The sequence below is a fragment of the Myotis brandtii genome, unplaced genomic scaffold (assembly GCF_000412655.1).
Source record: "Myotis brandtii unplaced genomic scaffold, ASM41265v1 scaffold1170, whole genome shotgun sequence".
In the NCBI taxonomy this organism is placed as follows: domain Eukaryota; kingdom Metazoa; phylum Chordata; class Mammalia; order Chiroptera; family Vespertilionidae; genus Myotis; species Myotis brandtii.
In genome coordinates, this window is record NW_005354050.1 from 274,044 (window position 1) to 286,441 (window position 12,398).

Below are 12,398 nucleotides of genomic sequence, written 5' to 3' on the forward strand. Positions count from 1 at the left end.
GCCAGCCCCGGGGCGAGCCTTGCAGCTCGCGACCAACAGAAGCGCCGGGTGCGGAGAGGCGCTCGGGACAGTGCTGCACTGTCACCTGGCGCTGCCTTACTCAGCCCCTAAGGAGTGGCCTCTTGGGGCAGCGCATCACCATCGGCGCTTGAGCCAGACCCCAAAGGAAAAGAAAGGGCCCACCTGGCATCCCCAGGACACGCCTTGGGAAGGAGAGGGGGGTTTGCCCCATGAGTTGGAGAGAAACCACTAGTCCCCCCTCCTCCCAGTCCTCACGGTTTTCAGGATGTGAATCTGACTTATGTCCAAGTTACTGATTATCCACACCCCCTCACACCTCCTGCGGTGGAATGGCAGACGTGCTCCACCTCCACCCAAGCTGTGAAGAGGAGAAGGGAAGTTCCCTTTGTGCAGGACCCTAGATTAAAGATTAAAGAGGATTTGCTGCATAAATTATCCAGGGATCATCAGCTGGAAGGAGGGAGAGAGAGGCGGAGTGGTCTTTGGGGCTTGCCCGGGGGCTGAGGAAAGCAGGGAGCCCCAGGAGAGCCCCCCCCCCGCCCGCCCCCAGGCAGGCTGGGCAAGCAGGTGAGGAGCGTGGGGACAGATGTCCTAGGAGCCTTAGAGGCATTAGAGGCTCAGAGGGTCAGCGGCAGTCAGGGGAAAGAAGATGCTTAGAGGGTGGCGAGTTGGTGGGGATTTCCTGAGCTAATACAGGTATGAGCTGGTCAAGCTTGGGTGGAAGTTTCCAGAGGCATGCCTGTCCCTGACTCCCAAGAGCCCTTCCTGACAGCAGGCTGACTGGCCCGAATCCACTTGGGACAAAACAGAAGCCCCGATTGGTATGAGCGCCAGAGGCCTGCCTACCTTATTTCAGTATCATCTGTGGCATGGCTGGGGTCAGTTAAAACTCATCAGAGGAGAGAGGGGAGCCTGGATAGGCAGGTAAGATCAGGCTCAGAAAATAGGGCTGCTGTTGGAGATGGTATCGGATACGTGGCATGAGTGGGCGGCAGGATGGAAGGGGTGGTTGATGCTTAAAGAAATCAGTTCATGCAGAGGAACCTTTCCAGCTGGGTGACCCCGTTTCACCTCTCTGGGCCTCAATTTCCACACCTGAAAATGAGGGGATTAAACTAGGCTAAGAGTCAGCAGCTTGGCTCCAGTGAGACAATGAGAAAGTCTCCTGCCCCGGGGTAGATCGGGAGATCTGAAGCTGTACTCAGGAAAACAAAGACATAAAGAAAGAAACCAAAGGCTGTTGGAAGTCTGCAGAAGCAGCAGCTGCTGCCGTCAGACCCGGATGTCAAACTTGGGCTACACAAAGCCCCACTATTGGGAACTAGCTGGAGGCCACTGGTCCTCATGCAGGCACTCATAAGGATACCTCTGGGGTGCGCCACCAGCAGTCTGCGTGGCCTGTGCTGGGGGTGCTGGGCCCAGGGGAGAAAGGCCCCATCACAAAGCCTTTTTTTTCCTACAATCATAACATCCCTCCTTCCTCCAGCCCAGCTTCAGCCCAAGTGTGAACACAGACACATCTCAGAAGGCTGCTCTGAGAGCTCATCCTCAGCTGGGGCTGGAATCCCAGCTCCATGCTGGCACCTGCTGCCCACGCCCCACAGAGCCCTGTGTGTCCTAAGGCACGCTGGAGCCATCTTGCTTTGAGGGAAGTGAGGCCCTAAGAGACACCAGGGACCATGGAACTCATCTCTAAGCCAAAGTTCTTGGGGTCTTGATGGTCAGTCTGTTTGTCATCAATGAACCACAGGCCCGACCTGAGGCATGTTGGGTAAAATTAAAGCTGAAGACAGACTTTGAGCTGTTCCATGTGTACATGGAACCCACATGCTAACCCGGCAGCATTCAGGGATCTGAGAGAACTTGGTCTGGGCATAAGTCCCCATGCCAGCTTTGATGATTATTGAACTGCCTGAAAGCCCTTACCCCTCCCTGGGCCTTTGTACCCCGCATTGAAAGAGAGGACCGGACTCCCCCCAACTCCATCTCTGTTGGTACAGGTACAGTCTGACACCTGATCAGAAGCAGAACTAAGATATAGCTGCTCTTGTGTGAGTCACTGACCACTGAGCACTCTTCCCCACCTTCAATCATCAGGTGGCCCAGCCAACCTTGCCTCAATGCCCCTTGGCTCTTGGAGCTCTGGTTCTCCTTGAAATCCAACATCCCACCAGGCACTGATGTCCTTACCAAGAGCACGATTTCTCGGGCACTGCTGGGGTGGGGACACTTAGTTTGGCACAGAGGGTGACTCTTCTGGGAAACTCAGACCAACAACCACAGCTCCAGCCTGCTGTCCTGGGTTCCCTCTGCTCAGGTCAGACGGACATGTCTATATGGAAAACCTCCTGGCCCCCTCCACTGGACCTTGCCTGCTCACCCATCAGCGAAGGTTATGGACCACAGAGCTAAACAAGAATGCTACACTTGGGCCAAGCTAGGGCCCAGGTTCAAAGCCAAGAATACAGAGTGAGTGCCACTGGAAATCAGGATTTCAGATCTGCCTGACTAGCGAAGACCACGTTTCCCTTAAGTGGAATAAGAACTAATTGTAGTTCCCTTCCCCCAGAGGTGATGAGTCACTGATGACATAGTCAGAGAGTCCTGGTGGGGCCAAAAGGCTATCATTGGGTGGTATCTTTCAATGAAACCTTAGCCAGTCTGCCCAGCAAGGTCTGTGCAAAGGCAAGAAACCAAAATACTAAGTCCTACTTGTCCCTCTACTGCTTCTCCTGTCCCATGATCCTAGGGCAGGTGTGAGATGTGGGTGACAAGGCCAGGGAGCACTGTGTTTCCTGGCACCTGCTGAATGGTTGTAGTTCTAGAGCTAGCTGGCAGGATGCTAGAAGCCAGCCAGTGGGCCCTTCCAACATCCTCTCTATGGCAGGGCAGGGCACGGGAGCTCAGGGGTGGAAGGGACTTACATCACTCCCAATGCCACTACCCGCTGGAGTAAGACTCCCTTCAAGGACCCCCTGACCTCCCACCCTCCACTTGAATTCCTCCTGTGGCCAAAAACTCACTCATTCTGACAACTGCCTTTCCATATTTGGGCAGTGAGTTGCCAAGGTCATCACACTGAGCTGAAACTTGCCCTCCCCCTTACCTTTACCCTCCAAGTGCCTCCATGCCAGAAATTGCTCACTGATTTCGCTGGACTTTGTTTTGTTCTTTGATGTTCACACCCTTTCAAGTGACCCATCTGTATACTTTTCTCTCCCAAATTAACCACAAGTCCCTCAAGGACAGGGAATATGTCCTCTATTTTAACTTCTTTTTACTTCTGATATCTGCCTGGGTGAGTGACCAGGCTTCTGCCCCCAGGAGATGTCTGATCAATATGCACTGACTGAAATAATTCATTAATTAGTTTTCCACTCTGATTTTGGAGCCCAGACAAAATCGGACTTTTTTGACCCCATAACCTGCCCTTCATTCTGGCTGCTCACCAGCTCACACCCCCAGCCTCCGAGTTCACATGCAAAGACATCGATGTTAGCCCCACTAAAATCTTTCCCTTCACCGTTCTTGATCTCTAAAGGTGCTGCTGAAATATTGATATGGAAGACATGGCTACAGAAGGAGGGTTTCTCCACCCTATCTGAATCCCTGAGGCAGGATGCTCCCTAAAGTGCTCCCAGCTTTGATGAGCCAGCTCTGAGCCTCTGTTTCTTCACAAAAGAGGGAGAAAAACGTTCACCTCATAGGAGTGCTCTGAAGGTTCACAAAGGTAACCCATTTAGGATGGAATAATCACTAAAAGGAGTGGTAGCCAATATCTCAACTAATGAGAAAATTATTGGTACCAAAGCAGCAACTGTCAACTGCAACATTTCAAGTGCCTTTCCTCCCAAGGAGTAGACATATGCAGGTATATGTAGAGCGATGGGAGGAGATCCTTAGGCTGAAGTGACATGGGAATGACCATGCTGCCACCAACTGTGGGATCAGCTTCTCCAGCTAGCCGCCTCTTTAGCTAGCTCCATCTTTAGAAAACAGGTCTGGGTTTCAGACTCACTGAGCAGAATTCCCAAAAACAGCCGCTGTGGGGACTCCGGGAGCCCAGTGACTTTGCCTGTGGTGGGCGTGCCAAGGAAATGACCTTGGCTGGCCCAGTCTTCCCACCTACAGTGTCAGAGCCTGACTTCTCTCAGGAACTGCCTCAAATCCTGTCCCCCTTCTCCAGGCCTCCATTCAGCCCCCAAGGTGCAGCTGTCTTGTGCTTCTGCCTTCGTGGCAGCTGGGCCAAAGGCAGCTGAGCAGAGAAGGGCGAAGGGACATGGTCATTTCTGTCACTCAGGACAGCCTTCCCCTGGCTGAGCAGCTGTCAGGGTGGCTTCTGGGTTATAGATTGGCTTCCTCACCCACGTATGCACTCTGCCCTTGGAAACCAAGCTCCCTAATCTAGCCAGCACCCCACCTCCCATTTCTTCTTTTACTTGAAGAAGAAAAAAATATTATGAGACTTCTCCGACAGAAAGACATAGGAGATGGGTTCCAGGCAGAGAAGCGAGTAGCTTCTGGAAATACACCAGAAAGCCCACAGTGGATGTGGCAGTTTCTTCCCTATATGGGACTTCTGGGCAGAACAGAAAACTAAGGGATTCTGGCCTCAGTTCTGCCATCAAGCCTGAGAAGGAGGCATAGCATTTTCCTGCCCCCATTTTATAGGCAGAGGTCGCAATCTGCCCAGGTCTCAGGCGACCAGCAGGACAGTATCCCTCTGCCCTGAACTTCCAGGTGCATCCCAGCCTGTCCTGGGGTGACCAGTTGCCCCAGTTTGCCCAGGGCTGAGGGCGTTCTCAGGATGCAGCACTTTCCATGGAATTAGGAAAGTCCTGGGTAAACCCTGATGAGTTGGTCAACTTAGCTTGTCCCCAAAATAGCAAGTCTGGGCTAGAGATCATCAGCCTCCTATCCTACTCTGAACTTGAACGAGGTACCATCTGACAGGAAAAGAAGCCGTGCGGTGAGGGTCAAGCTGCTATGAAATGCCTCCTGAGGTGCCCTGTCCCATTTCTAGCATCTCTGCTTCATTCTTTTAACAATTCCCTTTCCTCTCAACTACCAGTCTCTGTACAAAGCAAGAGAAAATAAGAAAAGTGGGAGAGATGGTTCCAGGTTTCCTTTCTTTTAAAAAAAATGTTTATTGATTTCAGAGAGGAAGGAAGAGGGAGAGAGATAGGAACATCAATGATAAGAGAGAATCATCAATTGGCTGCCTCCTGCACACCAACTGCAGATCGAGCCCACGATGCAGGCATATGCCCTTGACTGGAATGGAACCCAGGACCCTTCAGTCTGCAAGCCGACACTCTATCCACTGAGCCAAACCAGCTAGGGCTCCAGGGTTCCTTTCTGACAGCTCATACCCTAGGATTCTGTTAACATCCCCATGAATGCAGAGCCTCTCTGTGTTCCTCCTGGGCTCTGGAATTTTGTCTAGGAAATCTACATGAGCAAACCATCCCCATGGCTCAGGAGCCAACAGGAACCTGGCTGTCCCATCTCCCAGGGGCTAAGTGACATGTCACCCTGAAGATACTGAAATCTGCCTTAGGTATCACTGAGACGGCCTCCTCTAGTTTCTGGCCTATTTTCCAGAGTTGGTTTCTTGCATAATTGATAGATATAGCAGGGAGTAAAACACCTTGTCCACTGACAGCCTGGGAAGTCACATCCAAGGGCAAGTAGGTTAGGTGGCTTGAGGACACAGGCTCTCGAGGCCAGGGTAGCCCCATCCCATCAAGAGCTATTTTATTCCATAGAATTCCCCAGGGCTGTGTGAGAAGACAGCTCCCACTGACCCCATAGGGCACCCTAAGGACCTTCCTGTTGAGCTTTGGCTAGTTCTGCTATGAAAAACAACAACTAACAAACAAAAAAACCATCAGGCCCTAGCCGGTTTGACTTAGTGGATAGAGCGATGGCCTGCGGATTGAAGGGTCTCAGGTTCTATTCCAGTCAAGGGCACATGTCTGGGTTTTGGGCTTGATCCCCAGTAGGGGGTGTGCAGAAGGCAACCAATCAATGATTCTCTCTCATCATTGATGTCTCTATCTCTCTTTCTCTCTCTCCCTCTTCCTTCCTCTCTGAAACCAATAAAAATATACTTAAAAAACAAAAACTATCAGGAATGTGTCCCTCAGTCCAGCATAATCACCTCTGGGAAGATTCCAGCCCCTAATGTCCCAATCCAAGGATGAGAAACATCTGTCCACCCCACCCCTTAGACAGGAGGGTCTTGAGGAGTTTGGAAGGAAACTGACACAGAGAGATGGGCTGAATCATGCTCCATTCCCAGCTGCAGACCCTGTAAAGCTCAGAAATAGACATGCTGCAGTCCACGAGCCAGGCCAGGCGCTGTGGCTGGGCCATGAGAGAATTCCTGGCTGGGAATGGAATCTGGACCAGACTCTACCGTCAACCATTCCCAGATCAGAGTAAACAGAGCCTTGGACACCAGCACCACAGAGTCTCCATCCGACAGGACCGCCTGTGGCCCTGCAGCTTCAGGGGCAGGCTGGGGAAGACCTAGCTCTCTCACTTTGTGAGCACAGTACCTGGCCCACCTCCATGCCACTCCACTCCCAGAGAGCCAGGAAGACTGGCAGGCCTAGCTGCCTGCCCGTTTTCTCTTCCCAGCTTCTGGGGAGCAGCTCTGCTACTGCACAGGGCTGGAGAGCTGCAATTATCCAGACAGGATAAGAGCTATTTTGGGAAGGAGCTGTCCTGCTGCCAAGGCATTTGACTTCCTAAACTAAAACAAGATGGGGCAGAATAGGGAGGAACTTGCTCAATCAAAAACATCATATCCTGAAATAGAGGAAATACCCCTTCCCAAAGGTATAGATCTGCATCAAGGGGTGAGCAAGGGGTTAGCTTGTCGAGATACCGCCCCCACCCCTGACTTTGGGAAGGAGGGGGGAAACCTGACCCCATCCAATTCCCGGCTCACTCCCTCTCTCCTAAGACCATCCAAGAGCCTCTATTAAGTCTGTTGCATTGACTTGGACATTTGAGTGCAGACTATTTCATATTGTTGTTTCCTGTCCACCTCTTATCTCCCCATCCAGATGGTAAGTTCTTCAAGGCCAAAGAATGTGTGTGCTATGGGGCTTCAACGCTTCCCCCAATAGTGCCTAGAAGAGTGCTAGGCATCTGAATAAAAATTGTTTGTGGAAGGAAGGGAGAGAGAAAGGGAGGAAGAGAAGGATTTACTGTCTTGCATTGAAATAATCTCTAAAAGTAGCTGCTCCCACCCACAGCTGAGCTCAGGGAGCAGGGCTGGATAAGAAGCCATGGCAGAGGGGGTGGCAGCCACATTTCTGGCACCTCCGCTGCAGCTGTTCCGTTATCTAAGCTCAGGCTGTCCTGCCCCTCCCCCCACTTGTTCTTCATATGTAGTAGTCAACTGTCCATCCTGGGCTAGCCCATAGATGAGACCCATTAGAGGCCATGCTAGGCTTTGGGGAAGAGAGAAAGGTGAGAGAGAATGGAGGTAAGAAGAGCTTGGACTATCTTATCAAACATGGGCCAAGAAGAGCTAAAGTACTTAGGGGAGCAATGCACTATGAAATCAGGACACTGCCAAATTCAGGACACAGGGCTGCTGAGAGCAGAGTTCACCTTGTGGCTCTCCAAGGTGAGGACTCAAATAGTGTGTAACCCAGAAAAGCGTCCCCTTTCTGGAGTGCCCTAGGCTGGAGAGGGGAGAGCCAAGTAGGGACCAATTCAACCTATGGCTTCCCAGACAGCCTTCCCACAGGATGCTTGACAGGATTCATCACTTGCCAGCAGGTTTCTGCCCTTTCTCTCCAGGGCTGCAAATTCTCCTTTGGGGAGATGCAGCCCTGGAGGAGCACAACTTGGCAAGTGGAACGCAGGCTAGATTTTAGCCCCCACTTGCCTGCTCTGCCAGGTGCCCTTGTGCAGCTAACACCTGACCAACAATAGGGAGCAGCTTTCATTAGAGGGTAAGACAGGGACTTGGGTAGGGAGAGCACAGGAAGTTACCAAAAGTAACTTCCTAGGGGCATTCTTACCTCCTCATCTGTCATAATGGAGATGTAGAGGCCAGGCATTCCCAGTGGGCAGCAAATGGAAATCAGAGAGTGCCAACAGGAAGGGAAAAAGAGAATTTTACTGAAGATGTGCGGTGGACTCGGCCATTACCTGGCCCAAGTCCCCTCCTAGTGCAAGTGGCCCAAATGACAACAGCTAGCATTTGCTGAGTGCTCACCATTGCCAGGCACCATACCACGCTAAGTGTTTTACATGCCTGCTATTCTCCAGTGACTACTTCCCATTATAAGGAAACTCTTGAACATGAAAAAGGTTCCAAGTCCCAAAGGAATAACTAATGGTGGCAAGATAAGAAGTTCCTCTGTTCCTTCAAGTCAAAGCCCCAGCATGCACCATGACCTAACAGACCTAGCTCTGTACATACATCAAGGCTACCCTCCCACCTGTCCTCCTGCCTCCCAAACCCCCACAATGAACCATGGGAGGGAAAAGCACAGACCTTTTAGCCACCAGATGACACGATTGTACATTTCCTCAGAGACATCTGAAAGTAACAGAGATGGGTGTGTTTTCTCTCTCTCTCTCTCTCTCTCTGTGGGATGCACACTCCCTGCCCCTCGCTACTTCACATCTCCCTTTCTAGCTCCACATTTCTCCACCAAGAAGAAGGAGCTCTCCAAGAAGCTCCTCCTGTCTGGGGCTAAATGTCACACTCCCACTCTCCCTCTCCCTTTTCTCCCAGCCTCTGTGCCACTGTTAATGCCTTGCCCCTCTTGGAAGGCTCATCTGTGCCTCACCTTTGTTTCCAGAATATGTACTAGAGGACCTTATTCTCTTTACTAGCTCTTACCAGCCCTCACCCCAGCTCAGTACTTCATGTCCACTCTCAGGAAGCAGCTTCCCCACCCTGCAAACCACTCTCTACTACCTTCCATTGAAAGGTTAAGCGCGTTGCCTGGAAGAGTCAATGCCTGACGCCGACCCAAGCATCGTCATCGATGTCATTAGCTTGGAGCTCAGAGAAGCTGGCGGGGAAGGAGTGGAGCAATGGGCTCAAGGATGGGTCTAGCTTTGGCACTGGCAGGAGAGTAGCTCTAAGGCCCAGAATGAAGAGGGGGCCTTCCCTGCCATGTCCCACCTCACTAAATCGGGGTTGCACCTGGGCAGTCTGCTTCTTCACATACCCAAGAAGAAAGCACTAAACCTTTGAATGGGTTGTTTGGAGGTGTGCTTGGGAGCCTGTGGCACTTCCCTCAATGGTGCCCAGCTTGGAGGCTCCGTTGCTGATTGTAGTGGTGGTGGTGGTGGTGGTGGTGATGTTGCTGGTGCTGGTGGTGGTGATGGACTTGCCTTCTCTCGCTGGAGCAGCAGATCGTCACAGAAAGGGCTTGAGTCCATTTCAAAAAAAGACAATGAATAGTCTGCAGGAAGCGGGGATTTAGGCTCCAAATCAGGTGATGTTGGCCGGCTTTGAGGCATTTCAATGTCAGGATTGAGTAAGGGCCACCATGAGCAGTCAGGCCCATACCTAGGTAAGGACCGAGGGGGTAGGGGCCGAGGGGTCAGTTCCACTTTTGCATGAGCAGAGTGACTTGGGGAGGGTGCTGGGGACATGTAGACATTTTCTGAGGGTTTTGGGGTACGCTGCTTACTGACAGGCTCAGGAGATTTGTGGGGGCTCTCAGACACTGTCCGAGGTGTCACATGGTGAGTTGGCTGTACTCCTGAGTATATGGTGACTCTGCGGCTGACCTCCTTATCTCCTCGCATTGGGGACTTCATGTTGGCCTCCACTTCTGATGACATCAAGACTTTTGGGGAGGGCTTCGTTTCGGTGTGGGCAGACTGCTTACGGATAGATTCAGGGTCTAGACGCATAGAAACTCGGTGTCCACCATCCAAATCTTTAAGGATAGAGAGTCTGAGGGATGGTTCCACGCTCTTGTTCCTATGCAAGGGCTTGGGTTCTATATAAATTGAGTTGTAGGGACCCATTTCATAATCTTGGTCAGGGATCCTTCTCTGAGCTGTCTGAGGGTCTGCATAGGTGCAGCTGTAAAGATTCGTCTCAGACTCTTGGTCCGGGATCCTTCTCTGAGCTGTCCGAGGGTCTGCATAGGTGCGGCTGTAATAATTCGTTTCAGACTCCTGGTCAGGGATCCTTCTCTGAGCTGTCCGAGGGTCTGCATAGGTGCGGCTGTAATAATTCATCTCAGACTCTTGGTCAGGGGTCCTTCTCTGAGCTGTCTGAGCGTCTGTGTAAGTGCGGGTGTAATAATACGTTTCAGACTCTTGGTCCGGGGTCCTTTTCTGAGCTGCCTGAGGGTCTGCATAGGTGCGGCTGTAATAATTCGTTTCAGACTCCTGGTCAGGGATCCTTCTCTGAGCTGTCCGAGAGTCTGCAGAGGGGCGGCTAGAGCTGCGTTCCGGGCTGGAGGCTTTCCTTGGAGATCTGTTCACAGTAAAAGTCATACTCTTTCGGGTGGGCTCAGTTTGGACTGCTTCATCCTTTGGGCAAACCAAAGGCCTACGGGGAACTCTGACCCCTTGTGGGTTCTGGACCTTGGAGGGTGGGTCTTCTGGTAAGATTTGTGTATTATCCTTCTGGTCTACAAAACTCAACCGGCGAGAGGATTTGACATTTGTGGTTGAGTAACGATTCATGTCATGCCCTCCCTTGCTCTCAGCCCTTTTTCGTGGGGATTCCTCTTTGTGAGGACTACTAGTCCGCTGCACCTGAACAGCATAGGAAGATGATGGCTGAGTTTGCTGGATCTTTTGGTGAAGAGAGGAATGGTGATATGCGTCTGATTTTGATCGGCTCTCAGTTCCTCTAGAGATGGGTGCTCCAGAGAAGCTGCTTCCTGGGAGGCTAAAGCGATGATCGTCTCTGGGAATGATGGACTGCCCGGGTTCTGATCTTCGATGGATAGGAGGGCTCATGGTGATTACAGCACTTCGATGGGTTGAGGCAGCAATGGACCCACGTCCCTGATGAGGGGTTTTGCTAGTTATCTCAGCCCCTTTCTGTGTTGAAACTGTTACCTTAGTCCCAGTTTTATTGGTCTTGACCATTTGATAGGTGGTGCCCCTCTGGGTAGAACCCATATTTTACCGGCTGGCTTGGATTCAGGATCCTAATGAAGCCTGAATATGTACCCTCAGTTTTAAAAGCTGTTCTTGCACTCCCACAAAAGTGGCTGTTGTTCTAAGAGTGTCTCAAATAGTCCCCTTAGCTACCTGCCTGGTGATGTCACAAAGGAAGGAGCGTCCTATTAAACATCCTGGCAAACAGCCACAATTCTTCAGCGAATCTCAAGCAGTGACTGCAAGGAAACTCGATGTCTTTGGAGTTGACATCAGCAAGGCTTTGACTAAATTCTTAGCAAAATCAGGATTTCCTGGTGTATAGGAAAGCACCATGCCCTCCCCTACTCTCCTGAGATTCCGTAAATTCCCAGAGACTCATCCAAGGCAAGGCTATTCAATCAATCATGCTGTGTTAGCCCCAGTCTTAATTAGGTGCAAGGTCCAAATTTGTCCCAGTTTGGTTTGGAACTACACTGTATACAAGTAAAGAATATAGAGTACAACCTTTTCCAGGTTTTGTGGGTGGTTTGGTTGACCCAGGGGTAAAAATTCAAGGTCATAAATTCTCACATTCTTGGCTCAGGAGTAAGGGTAGGATTTGCAGAAGGGATTTGGAGTTATTCATTGGTTTCAGTCATAAGTGGCTACTTGTGCACAAGTTACTTGGCTTGCCTGAGCCTTGGTTTCTTCATCTAGAAACCACTGTCTGGTAGGTGGGCATTGCATAATGCTAGTGCCCTTTCTCACGATCCTCCTCTTAGCTATCCTGATCTGCTGGACCTCTGGTTCTTTCTTTATTTGAAGAGTGACTTTCCAACTTGAATATCCATTTTGGATAAGCAAGAGTCATCTTTCCCTTTCACAAGTTTCTCTTTGTGTCTTTGTCTGTCTCTCTCTCTTTCTGACACAGACCCTACCATATCCAACATCTATTTCCCTATTGACTCTGAAGGGTCATCACAGTTCTGATATGGTCAGATTCACTGTTTCTGGGTCTTTAAATTCAGTCTAGAGACAAAGATGAAACAAAACCCACACATTTTTAGGTAGTGGGGATCTCAATAGATTGAGAAACTTTGAGCTACTGATACAAAACCTTAGAATGTAAAACATTAGGCTAGTCACTATATATATATATTTTTTTTTAATAGAAAAGGATAAAAGTAGGAGAACCTTTATAAGTCAGATATTTTGAAGATACTACAGGTAAACCAGGTTGAAGTAAAGATTGTTCTTATTAATTTACTAGAGGCCTGGTGCAT

The 12,398-nt window shown here is 50.5% G+C and overlaps 1 protein-coding gene across 1 annotated transcript; it reads right to left on the reverse strand.

Annotated features, from left to right (window-relative positions):
* Nucleotides 1–9,010: 9,010 nt before the first annotated feature.
* On the reverse strand, nt 9,011–10,532 carry LOC106724066 (chromosome unknown open reading frame, human C17orf47). The gene is made up of 2 exons (XM_014529986.1): nt 9,575–10,532; nt 9,011–9,071 (listed from the first exon to the last, which is right to left on the reverse strand). The coding sequence occupies exons 1-2, from the start codon at nt 10,516–10,518 to the stop codon at nt 9,011–9,013; spliced, it is 1,005 nt and encodes a 334-aa protein (XP_014385472.1). The 5' UTR covers nt 10,519–10,532.
* Nucleotides 10,533–12,398: the final 1,866 nt, after the last annotated feature.

What these genes read in the sequence shown, in the direction of transcription:
- LOC106724066 (XM_014529986.1), bottom strand. Translation starts at nt 10,518, where the DNA reads ATGACTTTTACTGTGAACAGATCTCCAAGGAAAGCCTCCAGCCCGGAA. An exon ending in CCCCCTCGGTCCTTACCTAG is followed by an intron (nt 9,072 to 9,574) that starts GTATGGGCCTGA and finishes CTTCCCCGCCAG; the next exon opens with CTTCTCTGAGCTCCAAGCTA.